The sequence below is a fragment of the Betta splendens genome, chromosome 9, assembly GCF_900634795.4.
Source record: "Betta splendens chromosome 9, fBetSpl5.4, whole genome shotgun sequence".
NCBI classification, from domain to species: domain Eukaryota; kingdom Metazoa; phylum Chordata; class Actinopteri; order Anabantiformes; family Osphronemidae; genus Betta; species Betta splendens.
This window is the reverse complement of record NC_040889.2, coordinates 20,621,407-20,645,668: the sequence shown is the minus strand read 5'-3', so window position 1 is coordinate 20,645,668 and position 24,262 is coordinate 20,621,407. Positions and strand designations below refer to the sequence as shown.

At 45.4% G+C, this 24,262-nt stretch overlaps 3 protein-coding genes and 1 long non-coding RNA gene across 7 annotated transcripts; 2 read left to right on the top strand and 2 right to left on the bottom strand.

Annotated features, from left to right (window-relative positions):
- Window positions 1–678: 678 nt before the first annotated feature.
- thbs4a (thrombospondin 4a) lies at window positions 679–10,415 on the bottom strand. Of its 2 annotated transcripts, XM_029162711.3 has the most exons (23): window positions 9,254–10,415; window positions 8,519–8,716; window positions 8,152–8,399; window positions 7,955–8,057; window positions 7,700–7,791; window positions 5,372–5,423; window positions 5,084–5,280; window positions 4,869–5,006; window positions 4,723–4,803; window positions 4,464–4,616; window positions 4,265–4,369; window positions 4,082–4,189; window positions 3,843–4,002; window positions 2,882–3,000; window positions 2,751–2,803; window positions 2,596–2,680; window positions 2,418–2,514; window positions 2,153–2,331; window positions 1,811–1,859; window positions 1,528–1,724; window positions 1,273–1,445; window positions 1,048–1,187; window positions 679–959 (listed from the first exon to the last, which is right to left on the bottom strand). In XM_029162711.3, exons 1-23 carry the CDS (start codon window positions 9,333–9,335, stop codon window positions 892–894), a joined length of 2,877 nt encoding a protein of 958 aa, XP_029018544.1. In that variant the 5' UTR covers window positions 9,336–10,415; the 3' UTR covers window positions 679–891. The 2 variants fall into 2 exon arrangements, with proteins under 2 accessions (XP_029018544.1, XP_029018543.1); XM_029162710.3 differs by having other exon boundaries at window positions 4,082–4,369.
- LOC129604540 (uncharacterized) lies at window positions 8,350–8,982 on the top strand. Its single transcript, XR_008695516.1, has 3 exons — window positions 8,350–8,483; window positions 8,573–8,595; window positions 8,664–8,982. It is a non-coding gene; the product is annotated as an uncharacterized LOC129604540 (long non-coding RNA).
- Window positions 10,413–14,458, top strand: mtx3 (metaxin 3). Of its 3 annotated transcripts, none has more exons than XM_029162713.3 (9): window positions 10,413–10,545; window positions 11,327–11,396; window positions 11,652–11,728; window positions 11,824–11,916; window positions 12,003–12,185; window positions 12,267–12,343; window positions 12,566–12,723; window positions 12,957–13,045; window positions 13,202–14,458. In XM_029162713.3, exons 1-9 carry the CDS (start codon window positions 10,465–10,467, stop codon window positions 13,295–13,297), a joined length of 924 nt encoding a protein of 307 aa, XP_029018546.1. In that variant the 5' UTR covers window positions 10,413–10,464; the 3' UTR covers window positions 13,298–14,458. The 3 variants fall into 3 exon arrangements, with proteins under 3 accessions (XP_029018546.1, XP_040928299.1, XP_040928298.1); XM_041072364.2 differs by having other exon boundaries at window positions 10,419–10,545; window positions 11,295–11,396; XM_041072365.2 differs by lacking the exon at window positions 12,957–13,045 and having other exon boundaries at window positions 10,417–10,545; window positions 11,295–11,396.
- Window positions 14,459–15,046: 588 nt separating this feature from the next.
- Window positions 15,047–23,526, bottom strand: cmya5 (cardiomyopathy associated 5). The gene is made up of 14 exons (XM_029162709.3): window positions 23,276–23,526; window positions 21,845–22,478; window positions 19,021–21,675; window positions 18,071–18,166; window positions 17,769–17,987; window positions 17,647–17,669; window positions 17,355–17,479; window positions 17,123–17,257; window positions 16,881–17,027; window positions 16,639–16,783; window positions 16,355–16,488; window positions 16,169–16,286; window positions 15,919–16,095; window positions 15,047–15,822 (listed from the first exon to the last, which is right to left on the bottom strand). Exons 1-14 carry the CDS (start codon window positions 23,389–23,391, stop codon window positions 15,570–15,572), a joined length of 4,977 nt encoding a protein of 1,658 aa, XP_029018542.1. The 5' UTR covers window positions 23,392–23,526; the 3' UTR covers window positions 15,047–15,569.
- Window positions 23,527–24,262: the final 736 nt, after the last annotated feature.

Sequence of the window (24,262 nt, the reverse complement as noted above, 5' to 3'; positions counted from 1 at the left end):
TTTTTATTAGCTTGTCAATATCCCAGATGGTAATTAAATTCAATTTAATTTTAATTATATAGCGCCAAATCAGGGGGGGGGGGTGTATGTCTATTGCAGCTTAACTGTTGAAGCTTTATGAAGCACTTTGACACAGTTGGACTGAAATCAACACATTGCTCAACATTATTTGATACAGTCAGAAGTGCATCAGAGCAAACTGATCATCAAACCTTCACTACGTGGTTGTTCAGGATCACAGTTGATGTTTTATTCTCAAATAAAAGTTATTTAATCAAATTAATTGTGTTTCTAAGTGGATAAAAATAAATCAGTAGCCTTGATATGGCAAATATGTTTGATAGTTAGATGTTATTAACATTGTTTTTTACATTTGTCATTTTGTTAAGTCATAAATGTGTATATTAAAATTGTTTTCACCGAACGTGGCTTTAATTTGCTCCCCACTACCTTTCCAGCTTTGGCAAAGAGCCGCTTCACTTCACGTCACTGACGTTTGACTATTAAAGATATTTTTATTTGGATTGTGACTTGTCAAAATGTAGTTCTGGATATCTTTAATTACAGTTTGGACTTGTCATAAATACATTACAGATATATGTAATGTGAAACATGTCTATCTTATAGATGTTATGTTGCCATGTGGTTCATATTATTCAAAGCCTCAACAAAACATACTCACATACAAGTATTTTATTGTCTTAAACAGCATTTATAAAGTGTAGGTAAATCTAAAGGCAATTATTGCATAGATATACACAATACCAGCTGATGAATTAAAGCTAAGCACATTACACTGTATATTATAATGCCCTGATTTTTGCTATTACATAATGGATAAAGTTTAAATATTAAAATCTCGAAGACACAAACGTGGATATTCTCTTTGCTTTAGTTTTCTTCATGTGTTTGCTCTGTGTCCTGACCATTGAGGTCCTTATAGTCAGCAGGAATAGTGTCTGGGAATGAGAGACAAAACAAACTCATAATAAGCATATGAAAGACTATGGAAGCTGACCGAAGGGCTTTTGATTTGCAGACACTCACCGTTGCATCGGTACTTCAGATTGGACCAGATGATGTTTTCCTGAGAGAAGCAGAACACTCCCAGTCTCCCTCCTCTCATGCTGGTGTCAATTATCACTCCCGTGTCTGCCACCAGGTTTGAACCCTCAAAGAAGCGAGCCCTGGATAATTGACAGGTGAAACTGGTTAGCTTGCACAGTAAGGAAGGTATTTTATAATTGATGGCGTCATAGTGTGTCTCTGTACCTGATGTATCCGATCTGAGGTCTGTGCTGGAGGAACCATCGGTAGGAGACCTTGTCTTTCCAGCCTACATTTCTGGGGTCTTTCCACAGCAGACGAACCTGCTCAGGGGTATCTCCCGTGTGCCATAGCGAATTCCTCAGATACTCGCCAGGACCTGTGTTAGACTTGACCGCCTGATGATGCAGAATTGCATTCCATTATACAGGGAGACACTGACCCTGACAACAGGCACAGACACTGAACACACCCCCACACCTTGAGTTGTATTCCCGGCTCAGCAACAGCTCTGAAGGGAGAAGCCTGCCAGTAGGTCTGCTCGGTCTGTTTCCACATCACCACGTAGAAGGAGGAGGAGTCCTGGTAGCCGAAGATGAAGCCAGCGTAGTCGTCATCGGTCAGCGTGTTCACATGGAATGTTCCTTCAAAGTCGACACCACTGAACGCTTTGTAGCCTACAGATGAAACCGGGAAAAATACACGTCAGCATTTAAGACAAACATCTGCAGAGTTTAACACTATTATATTTGTTGCTACTGACCCACAGCTAGACCAGGGTCAGAGTTCATGGTCTGGACTATCTCCATGCCCTGTCAGGACAAAATACAAATAGGCTCTTGTCAGTGGTGAGTCAGACATCAAGAGTACTGGCATCAGTGTGTGAGAGTGAGAGTGCCTGGGTGAATGAGAAGTAGTGTAAAACGCTTTGGATCCCGGAAGGGTGTTTTAATGTGCTATATAAGTTAGGACCATTTACTATTTACCAGTACAAACTGGGATGTTTTCAACAAATGCTGCTCTGAGGACTTGTAGGACAGCTTACATTGACCCTTGAAAGAAAACTTCAGAAACAAGGTGGGCCTGAGCTTTGACCACTGTTCACCTGGTTCAGAACCATCCAGTTGGGGTCAATCTGAGAGTCCCCTTCTGGGTCCAGCACTACAGTTTGATAGGCTCTGAAGTCCGTCAGGGTGATTTCCGCATTCTCTGGACAGTGGTCGATCACATCGATGACACTGTCCTTGTCAAAATCTCCTTCGCACGCATCTCCAACCGTGTTGTCTGAAATTCATAAACCATGCAGCAGTCAACAGCGGAGAGACCGCATCCATGCACGACCACATGCAGGGACAAGCAACGGCACTGACTGTTGGAGTCCTCTTGGGTCGGGTTGGCCACCAGTCTGCAGTTGTCTCTGATGTCCAGTATGCCGTCGTTGTCGTCGTCGTCATCGCATTCATCTCCCTGGGAAAATAAAGTGAGACGTTTTGGAGTACTGTGGAAATGTGACGGTGGTTCAGCCAATAGGAAAAAAGAGTTTCAAACCATTCCATCTTTATCAGTGTCCAGCTGAGCGGAGTTGATGATTGTGGGACAGTTGTCCTTTGTGTTTTGGTGGCCATCACCATCACTGACAAAGCAAATGAAAGGTGCTGTGAAACAACAGCGCATCCACAGTGTGATCAAAGGCCGTATCCTACCTGTCAATGTTGTCATCACACGTGTCTCCCACGAGGTCATCATCAGTGTCTGACTGCACGTGAACAGAACAAACGCTGCTGTTCAGGTTGTGGGTGGCAGAGCCACATTTTCCGTGTGTTTGGTGTGTTACCTGATTGGGGTTTGGCATATCTGGACAGCTGTCACAGGTGTCTCCCACGCCATCACTGTCTCTGTCTCTTTGGTCACGGTTGGGGACTCGTTGGCAGTTATCAAGAAAGTTTTTTAAGCCTAAGGAAATAAAAGCCTTTAATGATTTAATTTGTGTATCATCCCGACAGGAGATACTGAGACACAGGTTACAGTCACAATCTGTCGCATGTTTCACCAGATGGGAGTGCTTGTTTCAGATGAGAGTTAAATAGTTTCCAGTGGCTTTTAAGCCTGGCAAAGGTTTACCATGGAAAAATGTTCTTTTCAGGAGGAGACAGACATGACAAAGTGTTTAGCAATCCAGCCCGGGAGCTGAAGACCGATCCAAATGCAGAGGTTGTGAGAGGTTGGAGCTACAACGGCTATCATACAGTCCAGGCACCCAACGTGCGTAAGAATGTAAATGGTAAACATGTGACTGCAGCCGCTTCCAGTGGAACAAATGAGATGTGGTCCTAGAGGGCAAGCCAGTGAAGGGTGTGAGTTGGAACATTTACCAGAGTTTTCTATTGGGCTTTTAAAGGTTTTCTGTCAATGACGTTTGACTAGTTTCTCTGGAAGCCAGTGATCTAACTGGTGGAGGATGTCAATTAGAAACAGGCAGAGAAATAACCAGGAGGATGTTTTGGGCAGATGAAGCAGAGCCAGACTAGTGAGGACAACAAAAAGCCTCTGTCTGTATCTGCTGAGCAGCAGTGCATGGAGCACGTTTGTAGCCCTTGGACGCCTTTTATTGTGATTAGCAGCCTTTTGGATTCAAAATGCAATCCTGGATTTATCACCTCTAACTGATGCAATACAACAAGAGTTGGTCCACTTTCAACACCTCTCTCAGCCACTGGGACATTGGGTCATTATGTCTAATTATACATAATTACCATAAAATTGTCTGAGCTTTTAACACTAATAAACAAACTCACCATCACCATCTATGTCATCATCACATTCATCCCCTAGACCATCCTGGTCTGTGTCTCTCTGTAAAGGGTTTTTCACTGTCTTGCAGTTGTCACATGCATCGCCATGACGATCTTTATCACTGTTCTTCTGGTCCACATTAGGAATAAGATAGCAGTTGTCCTAAGACAAAACAAAATATAGAGAACTGCACGGGCTCAGTGGGTCGGCGCCATCCATAATACTGTATGGGAGGAAGTACTTGTTCATTTAGAATGCCGTCGTTATCTGCATCGTCATCACAGGCATCACCGGAACCGTCCCCATCTGCATCCTCTTGGCCAGAGTTTGGCACAAACATACAGTTGTCCTGTGAAAACACACACAACTTCAATTTCTTATACCAGAGAGAATTAGAGGCAGAGCAGAGGATGTAGGTAAATACCTTCTTGCAGTTGTTCTCTCTGCATGGTAGCTTAATGTCTGGATATCCATCAATATCTGTGTCCTTCCCACAAATGTGGCCATTACCCGCCCAACCAATTCCACACTGAATTAAGGAAAGAGGACATGCAGGTGATTTAATGTCCAGTCAGAAATGAGTGTGTTTGTTGTGTCTTAGTGTCTGTAGTGTGAACTCTTACGACGCATCTAATGTTGCCATCCCTCTCCACGACGCACTCAGCGTTGGCTTCACAGGGGTTAGGTTGGCCATTGGGGCAGAACCTGGCACCTTGGCAGCCTGTCACCTGGTCCCCTGTGAAGCCAGCTTTACATTCTCCACAGTGGAAGGAGCCCTGGTAAAGGCAGGGCAGAGTTAGAAGTTAGTTAGTTAGTTAGTTAGAGTTAGAAGGTGCAGTCCACACCTATGAGCTTACAACCCATACTTTTGTTTTGTCTCACCATAGTGTTGTGGCATTGTGAGTTGGCAGTGCAGCCTCTGTTCTCAGGTGGTAGCAGACACTCGTCGATGTCTTTACATTCCTGGGGAGAACGCCTAGCTAGCTCAGACATGGTCACAAATGAATGCTTGACTCTGATGATGTTACCTGTTTGTGTGATTTGGCGTAAGACACCCCCACTCCATCTATTTCTGGTCCGGTGTATCCCAGAGGGCATTTCTCACAGCGGAAACCCGGAGCAGTGTTCACACAGCGGACACCAGAGAAACATGGGTTCAACTTGCACTGAAACACAAACACAAAACGGATGAGAGTCAACAGCTAGAGAGGTTTTAGAGAGTTGCACAACATATGATTCCTACCTCATCCACATCATCACAGTGGACACCATCACCCGTGTATCCATCTGGACAAGGGGCACATTTGAAGCTCCCCGACCCTGTAGGGATGCACATGTTCTGACGGAAGCAGGTTCCGAGTGGGCACTGGACCTGGGCCTGGACGTTGGATGGTTGCGAACCCGAAGATGGACTTTGGTTGGTTGGACGGCCCACAAGACCTGAGAGCAGGCATAGGTATAGACTGTACACAAGCACTGTGGGGTAATGTCACATTGCCAGTCATCAAGAAAAATAGGTAATAGTTGTTACCACAGGCAAGACACTCTGAAATGGTGTTCCTTAGAAAACTTGTCTCCTTAATCTGAACCAGAAGGAAACAGAATGTGAAACAGTTAATCAGGACATACTGTGCTTCCTGGAAAATGCTGTTATTGCAGCTTATATTAATACAGCCGAATCAGTGATTTACCCTCCAGTAACTATTATGTGAATGTGAATGAAACTGAGAAGGTCTGGAAAGCTCCAAAACATCTGTCTGCTGAGGATCCCTTTTCTTATACAAAGGATTCTCTCAGTGTGTTCGATGCATTTATTGTCTCAGGCACAGCGAATGATTCGCAGGACTGATTTGGCAAGTTTAATGCTGGATGCCCTTCTTGACGCAACCCCTCTCTGAGGGGATTGAACCCATGAGCCCTGGGCAACAGGAGCTTGATGTGCTAACCCCTGCCAAGCTACAGAGGCTAACTTTGCTGCTTAAAATGATCACCTCAAATCATTCACGTCTCTGCTGCTGAGGGGAAAGTCCAGGCTTTGTGTTGCTGTGATTATATAAAGCTTTAAAACAAGAGAGCTCCAAGACGTCGGTCTGGATTCTGAATTTTCAGAACGATTTGCAGATCTGATTACAAAACCAATCACACAACATCCAACCCACATTCACAGAGGCAAACCCAGGGAGCGTTTGCCTCTGTCACAAAAGCGACAGAGGCTACTCCCCAGCAGGAAACAGGCAAGCCAGACCCAGGGGCCACGGTACGATGCGATGCATCACAAGCAGAGCAGCTTGATTGACTTTAAAGAAATTGACACTAGTGATTTCATATTGCGGCACTAAGTCTTGAAGAGAGGTATTTCCGATTTATTTTGTAGAATGTCTAGGTTGTTCCAACAAGGTGTGTATTAAAAAAAAGAAAGCGAAGATCCAGTCATTTTAAAACAATCCCACCAGATTGTCAGAGATGTTCTTATGCGAAGCTACTATGGTGTTTGATTTTGGGGTTGATAAATGGTAAATCTGTAACTTTAATGTTTCCACAGAATGTTTTATCATGAGGAGTCTTTTGGACTAGGTTTTATCCATTTGTGGATATTGGCAAGAAAGCAGTAGCAGAAGTTAGTAAGTTCCAGTCCACTGCAGCATTTGGATTTTTGAAGAGTTTTTAAGCTGATTTATGGCGACTTGTTTTTCCTCACAAAAATTCTGAGATGTACAGTATGAGTCTAATGTCTTAGACCACACCTGGTTGGAATCATTGAGAATACTGTATATAGTTATTTTTTGGCAGGACCATCTTTTTATGGTGGCATTTTTCCCATAAGTGAAATGGGTATCTTTTATATTTTAAGGTTTGCTTTAATTTTAATAATGGATTATACTGTAGTTTAGATCAATAAGCTCTGACAGTCTAGAGGATAATTAGATGCCTACTGTACAGTAAGTATCTAATGTTCCCTAAGCAGAAGGTGGTAGATGGAATGTGATTCACCTTAAGGCTAAGTGTTAACACTAATAGAGCTAATAGAGTATTCTGAAAGTCCTGAGAATTTGTCTATGAGACAGATAGTTGTAGGGAGAGATATCTGAGGGAGGAACAATAAAACATCAGTAATTCCTTTATGTTGTCTAATTGCTGCAGCTAGTGGTTCAATAAATATTGCAAATAGTGATGGAGAGAGTGGACAGCCTTGTCTGGTTTCTCTACGCAGACTAAACCTTGGTGAGGTCTGGCTATTTGTTCTGACTGCTGCATTTGCTGAACTGTATAATATTTGGATCCAGTCTATGAATGAGTTTCCAATACTGAATTTATGCAGCGTGGCTAATAGAAACCTCCAGTTTACCCTATCAAAAGCTTTTTCTGCATCTAAGGAGACGATGGCTGACTCTGGTTTATGGGTGGTGACATAATCAATTACGTTTATTAGTCAATTTATATTGTTTGTTGACTGTCTGTCCTTAACGAAGCCTGTTTGATCAGAGTGAATTATTTATGGATTATTTTTAAATCTACAGTACTTTTATGAATCAAATTGTTCTGTAACTTGATGGAAGCTTAGGGTCTATATCTGTTTTTTGGAGCAGACTTATGAAAGCTGAATTCATATGTGTGGGCAATGAACAGTGTTGTTTAACTTCAACTATATATTTTGTAAAAGCTGGGTGCCAGCGTGGACCAGAGTTCCTTGCAGAATCCATCAGGCCCTGTTTTTTTATTATCTATTGAAGAGCTTCATGTAGTTCAGCCAAATACAGCAATGAGTCTAGACTTGTGGTTTGTTCTTCATTCACACATTCATCCACCTTTAAAATAAATCCACCTCTATAATCCACCTTAATTTTACATGTTTCTGTACCTGCTGGTTTAGCAGCTCCTTCATCTCAGAAAACATGATCTTCAGCTCCAACATGGTGGTCTGCTCATGTACCGTCCTGCCTCCCTGGAAATCTGAAAATTGAGAATATGGTTACAATTTTACTAAAACTAATTCCCTATTTGTTATGAAATCACAAAGAAATTTCATTACTGTTCATTAAATGATAGTCCCTTTAAACTCTCGCATCTATAGGTTTGTGTCAGGTGACGTCAGACAGTCGGTTTCAATTCTCACCAAGTAGCTGTAGAGGCTCCTCCTGCTCAACACTGCAGTCCTGCAAAGTGGCCACATTGTCTATAGTGTCCTCAATCACCAGCTTCAGGTCTGTTAGTTCACCCTTAGAGAACAACAGAGGGCAGGCGTAGCAGTTTACCAGTCTACCCAGACATATTCATATTGCAGTCCTCTGATCTTTGTAATGTGTTACTCACATGTCTGCCTGACTGCAGGGTCCTTAGTGCCACCTTGTTGGGACCAGGTGGCAGTGACCCAAATGCAGCGGGCAGATCATCCAACGTGTGAGCCAGTCGGCAGTCTACATAGATGTTGAGGCTAGGGGGCCCACGCTGCAGCCCCCTGCCGTGTAGCATCACATGATGGTCCTGGCCGTCTGCCAGGGAAGCGTGGTTGAAGCTGGACGTGGCGTACCGGCCGTCAGGCTTCTGGTAGCGAAGAGTCACTGGAGATGAAGGAACGGCGTTTACAGACAGATGAGAGGGAGCAAGGAGATGCAGGGAAAGGCAGCAGTTTGAACAAGTGGCTGGTAATTGAGTCTGCAGTTGCTACTGTATAATTCACCCTTGCTCAGCTTGGCTTGAACACTGAGCTCCAGGTACTTGTTGTTTTCTTTAGGGTTGATGACGCTGAAGAGAGAGGTAGGAGCCATGCTGTGGAGCCTGAAGGAAGACAAGAGGAAGGCTTCATCTCGCCCTTTGTTTTTCAGACTTCCTTGGAGCAGGTCTGGCAGACAGTCCGGAGACACCAGCAGGTCATAGACTGAAACAGGACACGGCTGTTAAAACATATTCTGGTGTTGTCAATTTTAGAAGAGATTTGTCCTTATTTCTGTCTGGATGTCTTTGGCTCAGTGTCCCATAGACGCCACTGAACCAGTGCATTAGGGTATTTTATTATGTGTGGCAGCGCATGTGCACACACATGCCGCATTCTCCTGTTTGTGTCCTGCTGTGTTTTATAGAGTGTTAGACAGAACTAGAAACAGTAGCTGCAAACTCTTTCCATTGGACGCACACACTCATCAAGACTCCAACACAAACACACACACACACACATACACACACACACAAACACACAAACACACACACACACACACACACACACACACACACACACACACACACACACACCCAAGAGATAAATCAAAAAATTATTCAAAATGAAAACTATGTTTGCATGCAGATCAGGCATGGTGAGCTACAATATTAAGAATATATAAATGGGAAAGGACAATAGAACGTGGAAGTTTACCATGCACAGTACCGACACATGCTGTATATAAAGGTCTCTACTTACCAGTGCCTTGAGATGTGACAATGAGCAGCAGCTGTTGCAGCACCAAAGACAGAGCCGCTGCTCTCGCACTCAAACTCATCATCAGTGCTTTACAGTGTGTCTCAGAAAAATACCTGTCGCTGATGAAACGTTTTTGCGTGGACCCACAGCAGAGTTACTGAAGTCCAGACTTCATGAGCGAAGTCTCAGCAGAGGTGAGGTGGGTCTGTGGTCACAGGCACAGCTCATGAAGTGAAGGGGAGTGTCCCTGTGTGCTACTGTTACGGGAATGGCATAGTGCAGGGACTATTTCACCAGGCTCTGACCTTATATCTCGAATAAAAAGTATTTTTTAACCAAAAATGTTTTTTATTCAGGTTTTTCTGTGTATTTTGGGGTTTTTTCATACTCTAAATCAGCCTCTGTAAAGTCAGCCAACGCTAAAAGATGTGTGTAGCAGATTGTACCTGGTTCTCAGGGGAACAAAGCCTGATTCCATCTGGCAGCTCTTTTTTACAACCATCATGAACTTGTGTCATAAATGTGGATTTGAGCTTGTTTTCGAATCTGAATCTAGCTCTGTAACTGTGTGCCAGCTGTATTTAATATGCATTTAACTTGCCTAGGCTGACATTTTTTACTTCCATCTATTGGGCAATGTGGGAACGGAGGACAAGGAAAGCTCAATTTGGGACAGTTTTTCCAGGATGGAAACATTTCACGGCAGAAGTCTGGTACTTGTCTCAAAGTTTTTTTTCTACTAACCTCAAGCACATTTCAACATCTCGGCTGCTGGTCAAAGCCAAACAGAGACATTTACCATCACTCCACTCATGGTCATCATATATGCGCCTGGCTGTGTCTGGCAGCCTTCACCAGTCTGACCAGCAGCACTGGGACAGATGTTAGTTTATTGTTGTTGAGAAGAACTTAAATAGCTCACAATGGAAATAAAGATTTGACATGGAATAAAACTATACAGTAAATCAGCATGTAGAAAGTCTTATTGCATCATTGTTATTGCCCCATTTACTAAAAGCAGTTTAGTAAAACCATGCTCATTTCATCTGCCTCACAAATAATAATACTTACAGATAATTAAGTTTCACTTGTAGTTATAGTTCGTCACATTAAACTCGCTATTGTTGCTGTGTCACCTGCTCTTTCCCTCGTCAACAGGCTCCGATGTCACAGGTACTTCGTGACGTCACCGGCTGCTCTCTGAATCCAACATGGCGGCTGCCATGGAGCTGAGATGCTGGGGAGGAGACTGGGGTTTGCCTTCCGTCCACAGCGAGTCTCTGATAGTTCTGGTGAGGTTCTGTGTTGTCACTAAAAACACGGTTCGCACAGAGAGTCCTGGTTTGAACGCGGCGGGTTTAAGTGTTCGCTGTCCTCTGCATCTGTGTGTCTGTGGTTAGCTTCCATGCTAATGTGCAGCACCTTCTGCTGTTTGCTAGTCAGATGCGTCCTTGTGCAGCACAGTTTCATGCTAGTTGCATGTTGTCCAAGCTGCAAAAATAGCAAGAACTGCGCTGCCTGCGCGGTTTGTCGGTGATGGTCAGACGAGATTGTCATTGCAACAAAGATTGCTCCCTTCAAGGTCAGCTTGGTACGAGTCCCGTTAAAATCTCTCCTGCGTATTCGTCCAGAAACTATTCACTAACCCTCTGGACGCAAACAAACTATTACATGTATATAACGTTGTTTACTGGTTGTTTATCTTGTTATTGCCTCAGTGAGCTTAGTGCAGTTACACCTGCTGCCACAAGGTGACACTTTGATGCAATTTCCGATTCAGTGTAAAACATAAATAATACTATCTAATCAATTTTATATGGTGCATATGAAGATGTGCTTTATTTCTGGTGTGTTTGATAGTTGGAGGTCCTCTGGAGAAGTTATGTTGAACTTTTGAGTTATTGAATATGTTCATATATTTAATAAATAAAATTGTCAGCAGCAGTTAAGTCATCCTGACCACCTGTGAGTCATGTCACGTTTTTATTTGTCTTATTCAATGTGTAGTTCAATTGTATTTTCTGTGACTGATGTCTCGTAGTTTGTTTCTGGTGTCATCCCTTTTATTTTCAGGCGTATGCCAAGTTTTCAGGAGCAAAAGTTACAGTTTCTCCAGTTGACTGGACATGGAAAACTCTCACAGGTGGGTTTGAATTGTTATGAGGATGCTTAAAACACATATTTGACCTACAGAGAAATATATGATTATTCATTTTCATTACATTTTTTACACAGATTAACCTGAAAAGTTTGGAAAATAAATATCTACTTATATTTTTCTTTGTATGACTAGATTAGAGTAAAATTGTAGATAGAACACATTGTACAATTTAAGACCTCAATAACTTGCAAATAACCTTGAGCTTATTTTGTAATGTACTTGTTGTTCGCCCTTCAGCGACCGTCCCAGAGTTGCTTTGCGGAGACATTGTAATTCAAGAACCACCACACATTCTCAGCTTCTTCAGGAAACAGGTGTGATGCTGAACTCACTTACTCACTGTCTTGCACCTTCAAGCAGAATTACTGGCTCCATTGTAATATTTGTGACATTTGATGGGTTTTTTCAGAGGTTTAATGCAGATTATGAACTGACAGCCAGACAAGGAGCAGACACTATGGCATACATCGCTCTGCTTGAAGAGAAACTGCGACCAGCTCTAGTAAACCCATCTTTTTCTGCTTCTTCTCTGGCAAACTATATTCTGAGTATCTTGTTAAATACTTTGAGACCTCTTCTGCTCCACAGTTGCACACTTTCTGGGTGGATGCAGAAAACTACTCAAATCTAACGCGGCCATGGTTCGCTTCACGTTCGCCCTTCCCTCTTAACTTTCTCGTCCCTAGTCGCCACGCCAGCGCTGCCCTCTCACGCATCCTTTTAACTAAAGGAGAAGCACCGTTACACAGAATCACTGAGGTGGAGGGAAAGGTAAAGGAACGTCCTTATCAGTTACATGCATCTGTCAACATGTCAGTTCTGCGATTTTGACTTAGTGACTTGCTGCCTCAGATCTACAGTGATGCTAAAGAGTGCCTGAATCTCCTCTCCTACCGACTGGGAACAGCAAACTACTTCTTTGGCAACTCGTGAGTTCTTTGTTTGCTAAATGGTATTTCAGTATGTGTGAGACGAAATGTGAGTATTTGGTTTATATAATAAGGTAGAAGAGCACGCATCACATCATCCAGTTGTTGTTTGTCACATCATACTGATGGCTGGGTTGGAAAAAATATGTTATTGTGCTCATTTAGACAAAACAGTTTATTGTAATTCAGTATTTATAAAACGTTGACATTTCTGATTTGTAGACCAAGCAGTCTAGATGCCTTTGTGTTTGGTTTTGTGGCTCCACTGCACAAAGCCAGTCTTCCCAGCAGCCCTCTGCAGAGCCACCTCAGACAGCTGGATAACCTCACACGCTTCTGTGACACCATCCTCGCTGTCTATTTCAGCTCAGAGCACCCATGTAAGTAAACGTTACACACTTAAAATCTTATTTCTTGGCCTTTAATTTATTTAAATGACCAGCTTTGCATTACGTTTGCAAATACATAACTAATATCATCAGCACTGACATCTTTCTGCTTTTTCTGACCTTTTACTGCATATGTATTACTAGATGTTCACCTAACACTGACTCTACTGCACTAATCTCTTCCATTGTCTTCCTTTCTGCTCCTTCACTTCATCTTTCTCCAGGTTCTTCCCCACCTGTTCAGGAAACAATGGATGCCAACCTACAAAAACTAACCCAACTTGTAAACAAAGAGTCCAACTTGATAGAGAAGGTGCTTCTGCTTTCCCTTTCTCTCCACTGCACTGGTGTTTGTTTGCATTTGTCAGGCACAGTTTCTGTGGAGCTAAAGTTTACAGAGTCTCTCAAAATGTTTTTTTTTCTTCATGCGTCTGTCTTCTCTGACTCAACTGCATATCCTCTACTGTAGATGGACGATAACCTGCGCAGCAGCCCTCAGCACAAACCTCACAGACCGGACACCAAACCCAGTTTGTCCAGTGAGAAGAGCTCCACCCCTGCCTAGCCTGACCTTTAACCCTGATCCATTCCTATGAATCCAGGTGGAGCATCCTGTACGTGAAAGGTGGTGCTTCAATTGTGACTTGGCAACCAAGTTATGAAATAGAACCTAAATGAACTAAACCACATTACATAAAAATATTATTATTTAATTCTAAAAATGCTTTTTTTAAGCAGATAGTGATAATAGATTGGAACCCTGTCTGAAAGAGAAGGAAAAGTGCATGTGTGATGTTAAAAAAAGTAACTTGCATGTACAGTATGTGGTGAAGGAAGTTCTCAAAGACAAAGCAAAAGAAAGTTAAGATGGAAGCCAAAGGAAGGTTCAGCAGGTTGGCTGTATGTTGCACAGTTTGATTTCTGAGTGTAAAACTCTTTATGTTGTGCTTTTTTTCTTGCCCATTTTAATATAGATAATGTCAGACCTTCTGTGCCCCTCTACTCACCCGTCCATTCTAATATCCACTGTAAAATGTTCTGTAATGAAGAACATTTGAACTAGTGCAATATACAGTATATATGCAGTCATGGCTTTAGGAATAACCAGTTACTTGCTTCGCTTTTCTCTAGCTTGTGTAAATAACAGTTTCATGAAGCAAATCTGAGGAATTAACTGGTGGTTCTCTCTGATAGGGCTGATCTACTTGTTTGTTTACTAGATGCACTGAGGGAATTGAAGGGCCTCACAACAATGTTCTTAATGTTTGTGGATTTTCACAAGGACTATCGCTTTGTAGTGTGTTTTTCTTGGTTTTTCCTAACGCATTAATTTGGTATTGTGGATTTTCATGCTGTTATTATTTATGGTGCCTTTTTAATGGTCACTGTAATGCCTGTCCCACCCGAGAGTGTCTCATGAGCTGCCTTTCATCTGTTTTTATTTTGAAAGTGTCATCATCTATTTCAGCTATTAGCCTTTTTTCTCATTCAGTCATGTTCAGTGTCTCAGTGCACACATTCCCTTTTTAAAGCACCATCCTCTGAAGCACAAAGGTTCATCGTGGGGGTGTTTGCTAAGTGCGTTTGGACCATATCAGTGCAGTGTGCCTTCATGACTGCTGGTGTCAAAATGAGCTCATACATGATACAGTGTCATAATTTCCATTGACTGTTGCTGTTTGTTCATAATTGGTGACAATGATGAAATACAGACATATTAATCTAACCAAGTTCCTTTTGACTTTATTAATCTGCATCTGCCACTGAGCTGCTTATTAGATTCATTGATTTATTTTCCTTGTTTAAAAGCAAGATGCGTCTTTTACATTGAACTAAGAAAGCTTCAGTGATTATTGGGTGACTTAGTTTACACTAAGAATCACAGCAGGTTCACCCGCATCCATCATGCCTTAGCAGTTGTGTGATCAGATGTTTAAATGTTAGGAGGACAAAGAGCTCTTTGTCTGGGTTTTGGCTCTTGCCATGGAAAGAATGTGAGTAATTGTACTTCAAGGTAATAGTACCATCAGATATTGTCCAAGCTATTGGGAGAAAGTCCTGCTGAGATTTCCCTTGACTTGCGAATTAATAGGTGGATTTGGAGGCGTTTGAGCCAGTAGTGTGTTGCTGCCCTCTAGTGGTGAATGCATGTCAAGACTTGATCTGAGTCAAACCCACGAGTCCTTCCATCATCTAAAAGGTCACATATCAGGCTCCGCTGGAAAGGATGGTTTTCAGACGTTACAACCTGAAGAGGCCGCCAGTGGAAAACCACGAGACCAGTGGTGCGAATAGAAAATGACATGACATGAAAGAAAATGTTGCTTTTTGGATTTACTGTCAGTCACATGTTACAAAATGTGGAGCACATCACTTTACAAAGGTTATTTACACAAATAGACCTATACACAATGTTCAAAGTGCTACTTTAAATAGTTAAAAATATCAAGTGAAAATCAATACATCACAAACCCTTTACAAAACAGTACAAAACAGTTAAATCAGCATACAAAATTAGAAAACGTTTCACTTCCTTTCTGGTTAAACTAAAAGGACATTCATCTCTTTAACCATTAACTGCAGGTTTTATGTCACACCTCAATCAATTGCACTTTAGTTGCTAAAAAGATAACATGTTGATTTTATATTCAATTCATAATTATTACTTAAACCACACCAAACATTCATCAGGTTTTCTATAAATAAACGGGAGCCAATTACATTTGTGTTTTGTAATGTGATATTTGCATTTTCTAATTTCCACTTAGGAATCCCGTTTTTTTAATTATTATAAAGTAAGCATCCATTCAAACCTACACGAACCGCCGACTCCCCAGCTAACTCTCTCTGGCGAACTCCGGCAGCTCCGGGACCATGCGGACCCCCAGTCTGCCCGGCATCTCCAGGGCCAGAGCCGGGCGGCAGGGCTGCGTGAAGCGCTGGCTGAAGCTGCCGAGCAACTGTCCGCTGTGGGCGTTGTAGAAGGACAGGCGACCGCGCTGGTAATCCAGCAGAGTGCCCACCCGCTCGGGGGCGTCCACCACCCACACGCTGGCCTGGACGTCGTGGTGGAGCAGCTGATACCGGCAGCTGCAAAGACACAGGGTCACAGGTCACGGGTGGACGCGTTGGTCCTCGGCGACGGGAGACACCTCAGAGGATCGCGGCACGTTCTCTCTGATTTACCCTGACGGCGAAGGGACGCGCTGCAAGCACCACGACGCTCCGTCCTCCCCCAGCGAGCTGCTCCTGCCAGCGGTGCTGCACGTGACCCCGAGCCTGTAAGCCGCGCATTCGGACACCGTGGCCTCCCAGTAGTAGCTCCCTCGTGCCGGAAACAACTCGCCCAGGACAGAAGGACACCTAGAACGCACGCAAGGTCCAGCTGACGCAGGGATCTCAGGAGCAGATGTGGATAAAAGCGAGTCAGACTCACTGTCCGTCTGCGAGGGCCGCGTTTTGAGCTGCGTCCTGGGAATAGTGCACGGTGGTCTCATCCGTGGACAGCTCCAGGGCAGGGTGAGCGGTGGCTCTCAGCAGGCGGAACCTCGTTCCTGCAAGCACCCACAGGTGACGACAAAGGCCTGGAAGACGAGGCGGAAGCGTCCGCGGGGCGTTTTACCTTTGGTGGAAACGAGCGCCGCCTCGCTCTGTTCGCTGGCTCCGGCCTCGTTCACAGCTTTGATGTAAAACAGGTAATTCTCGTTTGGCTGCAGAAGAACCTTGTGTTCGCAGCTTCTGATGCCTGAGACGGACCTAAAGGACCGTCGCACACACAAACCTATATATGATTCACACCCGAAAGCTTCCCATGTGGGAATAAGTCACATTTTGTCCAGATAAACAGCTTTAGTAGATCCTGTATTAATATATTATATACATCACTTCAGTTCCGGGCCGACCCACCTGAGGCCCTCCCCCTCCAGTTCATACTGCCGACAGTACTCCAGAGTGTAGGTCTGCGAGGCGGCTGCCGCCGAGCTCCACCTCAGCGTGGCCGAGTCCCACAGCACAGTGCAGCGCTCCGTGTCGATCGCCGGCACCGACGGCGCTGCCGGAAGGAGGAAACGGGGCGAAGGCGACGCGGGTCAAAGCAGCGCCCGTGGGCGTGGGGGTAAAAGGTGCGCGGCTGGTGCGAACGCACTCACCGGTCGTGAAGGAGAGCCTCTCGCTGGGCAGGGAGCAGCCCGTGTAGTTGACAGCCATCACCCACACCTTGTACTTCCTGTCAGGCTCCAGCTCCTCCAGGACACAGTAGCTCTCCTTCACCGTCACGCGGTACTCTTCTGACACCGCTGTCAGCAGCAGCAGCAAAGATGAGGATCCATACATAAACATAGACAGTAGCGCATTATTATTTATTAATCTTTGTCAGTGTTTGAATGCGTACCTCCCCGCGGATCCTCCATGCAGTACACCTGGAAGCAGTCTATGATGTCTTCAGGGTTGACCTTCCAGTAGACAGTGACGCTGGTGCTGGTGGCTGAGCCTGGCTCCTGGGGCTGCAGACTGGGCCTCTGGGGGACTGAGGCGGAGGCCAGGACATAGACACACACACGTCTGCATGTGACTCTAAACACGTATCATAGGAGTCACGTCTGATGTATTCACGTTAGACCTGCCTGGGATTCCCTTGCGCTGCGCAAAGTGACAGCCGGAAGTGTTGCCTTTGGCGTAGTCCTCGAACACCAGCAACCCTTTGGGGCCCAGCTCCAGGGACATAGTGGAGTCGAGAGCGGCTTTAAGCCTGAGGGAACGACCGCAACAAGCAAACTCAGTTAAACGTGCTCATCTGAGAGTCGACCTGACCTGCAGGCCAACATTCAGCATGATGCGAATTTACAGTACAGGCCGAGCAGCAGGTTGCTTCTACCCATGACAAAGCCCACACTCCACTCACTGACAGTACTTTACCTTGAGTAGATGTCTTCAGGTGACTATTGGTAGAACAGAATGCAGAGGGATTAATGATGCATTAAAAATCCCCATTCAACAAGCAGACACTGATGATGAGCCCTGGAAGCGTTGGGACTCACACATGCATCGGCGTCAGCCTCTCTGGACGCCGTCTCCAGCGTGGCCTTGGCCGAGTCTATGCTCTCCTGGAAGGAGACGATCTGGTCGTACAGCTGCTCCAGCTTGGCCTTCTTCTCCTCCTCCATGCCCACGGACATGGCGTTGTACTGCTCCATCACCAGCGACATCATCTCCTCATTCTGCGCCTTCATGGCCGCGTCGCTCTCCGCGCACAGGTCCTGGATGAGGGGAGGGTCGTGTTGAGTCTGACCTACGCGAGAGCTTCAAAACGCTGACTGTGCGGAAAGTGGGCGGGTTTCACCTCTACAGAGTTGTAGGCCAGCTCCAGCTCTGACACCAGGTCCTCGATGTTCTCTGACTTCCCCTGAAGCTCCGAGATCCAGTCAGACAGCTTCTCCTGTTGCACAAACAATGGACGCTTCAATATCACGTGCACAGTTTATTGTCCAACATCAGTGCGGTGATGAGTTGCACCAGCTTCCACCTGCTAAAGATTTACATGAGCACTTGGCAAAGTGTGAAACCTGGCATTGAGTCAAAACCTGTTCTTATTTGATTGTTTAATGTGAATAATGACATGAATGAAATGACACTGGGTCATTTGCAACCCTATTTTCCTGTGGCTTTAGATGCCAGACTCGAAAGCGAGGCGCCCTCTCTACAGCCACAGCTAATATATCACTCAATTGCTACAAGGCGCTGCAGCATTAACACAGATGTAGAAAAAATCAAACCTCTGACCCGGCGCCGACCCAGAAGGGCAGCGAGCGAGCGTCCAGATCACATATCAGGCTCCGCTGGATGATGTCACACTGGACCTTTCCATCGATAAAAGCGGAGCATTGCATCACAACTATTTAATGCGCGTGACCTCATTTGCCGGTAGAATGGGAGCAGACCAATTCATTGTACGACGCCCTAACGCTGACCTTCAGACAGGTTTTTATAAAATACCTTGCTCACAGAAAGACAGAAAGACATTATTCCCTAAAACATGGAACTGTTCCTTTAAATAAATATTTAAAGGAAAATATTTACAAGACATTTAATATGCTGTTTAATAATATCTTAATATAAATCCTACTGTCAGAAAAGCCAACACATCCTGACTTATAGCTATTTTTTGTGCGTTAGAACAACTGGAATCCACATTTCCCATAATGCACCTCCAGCATCTTTTAAGCAGCATACTGGCTTTATTGCAGCAGCTCTCATTCCTCTGGTAAAAGCATCATTTAGTATCATCACTACCTTGACTTGCTCGTACACGTTGTCCACTGTCTTCACCTCGTGGCCGTGGTGGTCCTCGCGCGCCGTGTCGTCCCGTGACAGCAGACGCCCACACGGGACGCAGAACCAGTCCATCCCCAGCAGCTCAGCAGCCAGACGGGCCTGGCTCTCCTCCTCCGCGTCGATGATGTCATAGTCATCTTCATTGAGCTCCTCTTCAGGGGGCAGCTCCATCGCCCGCTCCACCTCCACCTCCACCCTCTCCTCTCTGTCCAGACCAGACTCGCGTCCTGATTCCTCTGTGTCTCGGTGCACTTCAGACTCTGCTGTGTCCTTTGCTTCCTGTGTGTAGATCACCTCATATTCAAGCTCGATGGGCGCCTCTGGAGCCTCTGTTGGCGCCTCCTCCTCCTCCATCTTCAGCCCGACATCCTCTCTGTGAACGTCACCATCTGAACGTACCTCCTGCATGATCTTTGCTTCTGGGGCGTCCTCCACCTGATCACTTTCTTCCTCCTCTTCTCCAGCGGCGCCTTCTGACTGCGCAGCCTCTCTCTGGAGTCCAAACAAATCCTGTTGGGGAGTAAAGCTCCTCAGAGGGACAAAGGCCTCCTCGTCTCCTTCCACATAGCTCCTGGCCCTCCGCTCCTCCGACTCAGCCTCCACGGCGGATGCTGGGGCTGAGCTCATCCGGTCCAAGTCATTCACGCCTCCTTCTTCTCCTGGTTCTGTTTCCAGTGGAGGCTCTGGCTTTGTTTCCTCCACTGGCGGCCTCTCGTGTGCTGCTGTGTCGTCCTGTGCGCTGACAGGTTCAGGGAGCGCGACCACGACGCTCGCAGTCTTGTCCCACCCCTGACCAATACTGACGTCCATTTCCACAGCTTGTCCTTTGGGGACCAGGAGGATTAAATCATCGCCTCTCTTCATCACGTCGTGAACCGGAGCTCTGCTGACTTCTGGGGCTTTGGCTTCAGTTATGAGCTCTGACCTTTCTTGCAGATGTTGCTCAAACTGATGGATCTCATCATGTTTCTTGTGTGAGTCTGTACTGATGCTTTCTGGTGTCTCAGGTTTGTTTACTCCACTTGAAATCCCAGCTTTCATCTCTGACTCTTGATCAGTTTCTGTCAGGAACTCAGGCAACCTGCTCTCTGTGACTTCCACTCTGAGCGCTTCATGTCCTTTATCTCCCTCACGAACATCTGCTGTTTCAACATCTGTTATTTCTTTCAGATCTATGTGAACTTGGGTTTGTACCTCTTTCTCTCTCACGGCTTTTTCTTTCACTTCAATGACCGCGTGAACGGCTGAATCACAGTCAGCGATGACCTCCACGGGTCCAACTTCTTCTGGAGCGGCGTCCGCTGCTTCTTGCTCCTCACACAGGAATGTTTCACTTGGTGTCTCTTTGTCAGACGAAGTCAGCGTTTCCTCAGTCTCAGGTTCTTGGACCGAACCTGTTTCTGTTACAACCTTCTCATCACTTGCTGCCATCTTAACTTCAGCGACTGTCTCCACAGACTCGGCCTTCTCAGTGGTTTCTGACTGTATTTCAGATTTAATCAAAGACGCTGATGCCTCTGTGTTCACAGGTGCTTTTGTTGCTGTCTCCTCTGGAGCCTGACTTGGCTGCTCACAATCAGAAGAGCTGTGATGCTGCTCACTCGTCCCTGGTTTCTCTAGCTTTTCATCGGTTCTGCTCTCCAGAGCATCTCTCTGGTCTCTTATTACTGCATAACTGATTTCCTCTGTCTGATCCTCTCTCGCTTTAGAATCCTGAGATGATTTTTCGGACACCTCTACCTCCTCAGTGTCAGTTGGAAGGTGTGTTTCCTGCCTCTCGTTACCTGTAACGGTATCTTCTTTCTGTTCAGGTTCCTCTGTCTTCTTCTTTTCTTCAGCGTCTTCTTCATCCGCTCTTATTAGACATCCTGTCATGTCAAACTTATTCTGCGGCCACATCATCCTGCCCTCGGTTTTGTCCTCCACAGACTCCGGTCGGGCCTCTGCTGTGGGTGTTTCGTCCTTCAGAATAAACTTCTCCAGGTACCCGTCTGCCTCGTCTGAATCTGACAAACGTCTCCTATAAGATTTCTCCGACGCAACGCTTTCTGCCTCAGAGTATTCCTCGTCGCTTCTCCTCCTCTCGCCTACGGCATCCTCGTAAAGGTCAGAGTACATGAAGGACATGGCGGTGGGCTCCTCCAGCAGGATGGGGTCAATGATCTTTGGAGGTCCTGAGGAGATATAGATCGGAGTAAGGGTGGTCTCCTCCTTCTCAAACAACACTGAACCACTCTTCCCTGATCTCAGGCTTTCCCGTCTCATTCTCATTCTGGCTTCTTCTTCTTCATCTTCTCTCTTCTGCAGAGCATCAGCAGGAGGACCTTCTCCATAGAAGACCTCATCCAGATGTTCTCCCACTATTTCCACATCTGTAACAAAGACAAAAGACTCCTCTGAAGCAGGCGAGCTATCTTTGGCAGGCTCCTGCTCCTGTTTCTTCTCTACTTGGACTGTCACTGCTGGCTGTTCTTCTGCAGCCTTCTGTAGTTCTGCAGCCTCCTTTCCAGGAACCACGTGATCCAAAAGGGTGAACTTCTCAAAGTAATCAATGTGACTGTCTTTCTGAAGCTCTGTGTCTGCTGGCATCGGGGTCAAGTCCTGCTTCAGAGGCTGTAGAGATATTAGAACCAGCAATTAATCCCAAGAGGACATGCAGTATTCAAAACAACAGTGAAGCTGATGTTTAAAATATTAGTATATAAGCAAAAAAATCCCCATATGGAGTTAAAATACCTCATTATAAAAACTATTGAAAAGATTAATATAAATCAATAAATACCTCCAACACTTCCTCCTCCTCCAGCGGGACTTGCTGTTGCTGTGTCCAGTCATGGGGGTCTCGAGACCTGATCTGAGGGGTCTGGTCCAGATAGGTCAGATTGTCCTGAAGCTCTGTGCTCTCCTCCTCGTCCACAGTGGGAAGTTTGGAAGGCACTCTGATGTTGAGAATCTCATAACCCTCTGAAATCAAACTGAACAGCTGCTGATCTTTGCTTTTAATATCCTCCAGGTCCGGCTCCTTTTCCGTTTCCTCCTGTTTGATGTTGGGAATAGACACCTCCGCCATCTCCGGCCTCTCCACCCCCAGAGCTGAGGCAGATCTCGAGCTGCCAGGTCGGCTGAGCCTGTCGCCCAGCCTGCTGCTTCTCCCTCCAGACCTTGTTCTCCTTCGCACTACTTTCTCCTCATCGAAGACAACGGTGATCTTCCCTGCAGCTCCAGAGCCCTCCATGCTGTAGGCTTCGGAGATGGAACTGGTCTCGGACGCCCACGGGGTAGAGCAGCGACTAGAGGCCGTTTCCCAAACAATGCCACTGTCCTCGCTCTGGACCGTTACCATGGAGAACGATGGATCTACCATGAGGCACTGGACTTTGGGCTTCACCGACTGGTCCTGGACAACCTCTCGTAGACTGAAGAAGACAGGAATGAACAGGGGGTGTTAAAGGGACGGTGAGTCGTTTTTGCCTCTCATGAGGGGAGCGAGGGAATGACTAAACAGCATGACTGCAAGAGGAGACCCTCCTGGCAGAGCTCGTGGTAATGGAAGCAGAGAACAAACCAATGAATCAACTCAAACCTATCAAAGCAACAAGCGCCAGCTTTTACATTTTGCAAGTTGGAAAATCTAAGCTGAAAACACGATAACTCCCGCTGATCTGCACTTGGTGTGATCACTTGAGGAGCTTTGAGCTCTATCTCCAGAATCGGACCAGGTGTCTGGTGTCAAGCTGCCAACGTGAGTGATGAGCTCAAAAAATAATGCCCAGATACCCTCCGAGTTCAGCTATGAATACAGCTCAGCCCCTGCAGGTTACACCACGGTGACGTCCTAAAGCGCCAGCCGTGTAATATTAGAGAGAAGAAGCCCGGCCTTCTGACATACATCCAACATATCCGTGTCTTCTACTATTTATGATATGGCGAGAATAACTAACGCACCCAAGTATGAAACATGATAAACGAGAGGTAAAATATGGGACGGCAAATATCAGACATTAGAACAGAGCTGTTCACCACGTCACCCTGATACATCCTTGTGCATCATATAATAAACTAATATTAATAGTTACTGTGTGCAAAGTTTTTAGTGATGGTTGAAGCAGAAAAATGGCACCTATATGTAGAAAATGGAACCAAGTAAAAGTAGAGGTGGACTCCTTTTGAGCTGAAAACCTTCTATCTGTGTTATTTAGTTGTAAAATAGCACCTTTTCTGCAGTTCCTCTAGCTCGTCCTCATCGTCCTGGCTGACGGCCTCTGAAGGCTCACTCTGGAACCCCTGCAGCGCTGCCACCTCCGAGTCCAGACTCTCACATTCATCCATTCCGGTTGTGTCTTCCACCTACAGTCCCTTTGCAGTTCCCAGTTTGGGGTTTTCTTTTGTAATTCAGAGACGTAAATCTGGATAGAGGAGGGTTGCTCTGCCTGTTGGTGTCATTCTAAGTTGGGAAATGTTCATCTGACTCAGCGAGGAACAGAAATAGCTTAAGTGGGAAATGAACAGTGGGGAGTGGAGCTAGAGGGGCCGTGCAGCGATATAGGGTACATTTTACTGGCTGTTAAGCACATAAACAACCAGGAAAAAGCTGGCGTTTTGAAAATGTTAGTAAGATTTAATATACAATTTTTTTAGATGCAAACTGATCACCAATATGTTCTTGTTCCTGTGGCAGTGCGACTTTAAGATCAAAATCCCCTCTGCCAAGTTAAATTTAGCTCCTGTGGTGAAACAGTACCCCCCGGTTCCCCCAGCTTGTGGAATGCTTCTTAGCTGCAGCTAAACCGGCCACGCAAAACACGTCTTGGAAGGCATCTTCCTCCCGGCAGCGCTGGCACATTGCGAAGTCATAAAACTTGATGTAATAAGCCGTCAAAAACGATCTGCACATCAGCTGCCAGAGGAGATTGCAGACAACATCTAAACAAAAGGTGTCCCAGTCATCTTTAACTTTATAATCCTTTATCAAGGGCAGTGACTTAAGCATCTATAATATAATGGATGAGTCAGACCTCCCTGTGATGCTGGGGTGGATTTTTATGAAAACATCACCACAAACATTAAAATTTAAATTGTATGGGACTATACAGTATCTGTACAATGGTCTGTGTGCAATGTATACACAATTTCCAGTGGACAAAACTATAATATTTGATGATGGGTTAACAACTGCTTATTGTTCTATACCATTTACCAG

Bases quoted from the DNA above. Each gene is read 5' to 3' on its own strand.
- thbs4a (XM_029162710.3), bottom strand. From the start codon at position 9,335: ATGATGAGTTTGAGTGCGAGAGCAGCGGCTCTGTCTTTGGTGCTGCAA. The intron at 3,001-3,842 runs GTGAGTTTGTTT...TTATTTCCTTAG, and splicing joins TGATGACATAGATGGTGATG to GCTTAAAAAACTTTCTTGAT. The intron at 2,681-2,750 runs GTAGGATACGGC...TTGCTTTGTCAG, and splicing joins TGTGATGACAACATTGACAG to TGATGGTGATGGCCACCAAA.
- mtx3 (XM_041072364.2), top strand. From the start codon at position 10,488: ATGCTGGGGAGGAGACTGGGGTTTGCCTTCCGTCCACAGCGAGTCTCT. The intron at 12,344-12,565 runs GTGAGTTCTTTG...TCTGATTTGTAG, and splicing joins AACTACTTCTTTGGCAACTC to ACCAAGCAGTCTAGATGCCT. The intron at 13,046-13,201 runs GTGCTTCTGCTT...CCTCTACTGTAG, and splicing joins AGTCCAACTTGATAGAGAAG to ATGGACGATAACCTGCGCAG.
- cmya5 (XM_029162709.3), bottom strand. From the start codon at position 23,391: ATGGATGAATGTGAGAGTCTGGACTCGGAGGTGGCAGCGCTGCAGGGG. The intron at 17,028-17,122 runs GTACGCATTCAA...TGCTGCTGACAG, and splicing joins CATGGAGGATCCGCGGGGAG to CGGTGTCAGAAGAGTACCGC. The intron at 16,784-16,880 runs GTGAGTGCGTTC...TCCTTCCGGCAG, and splicing joins GAGGCTCTCCTTCACGACCG to CGCCGTCGGTGCCGGCGATC.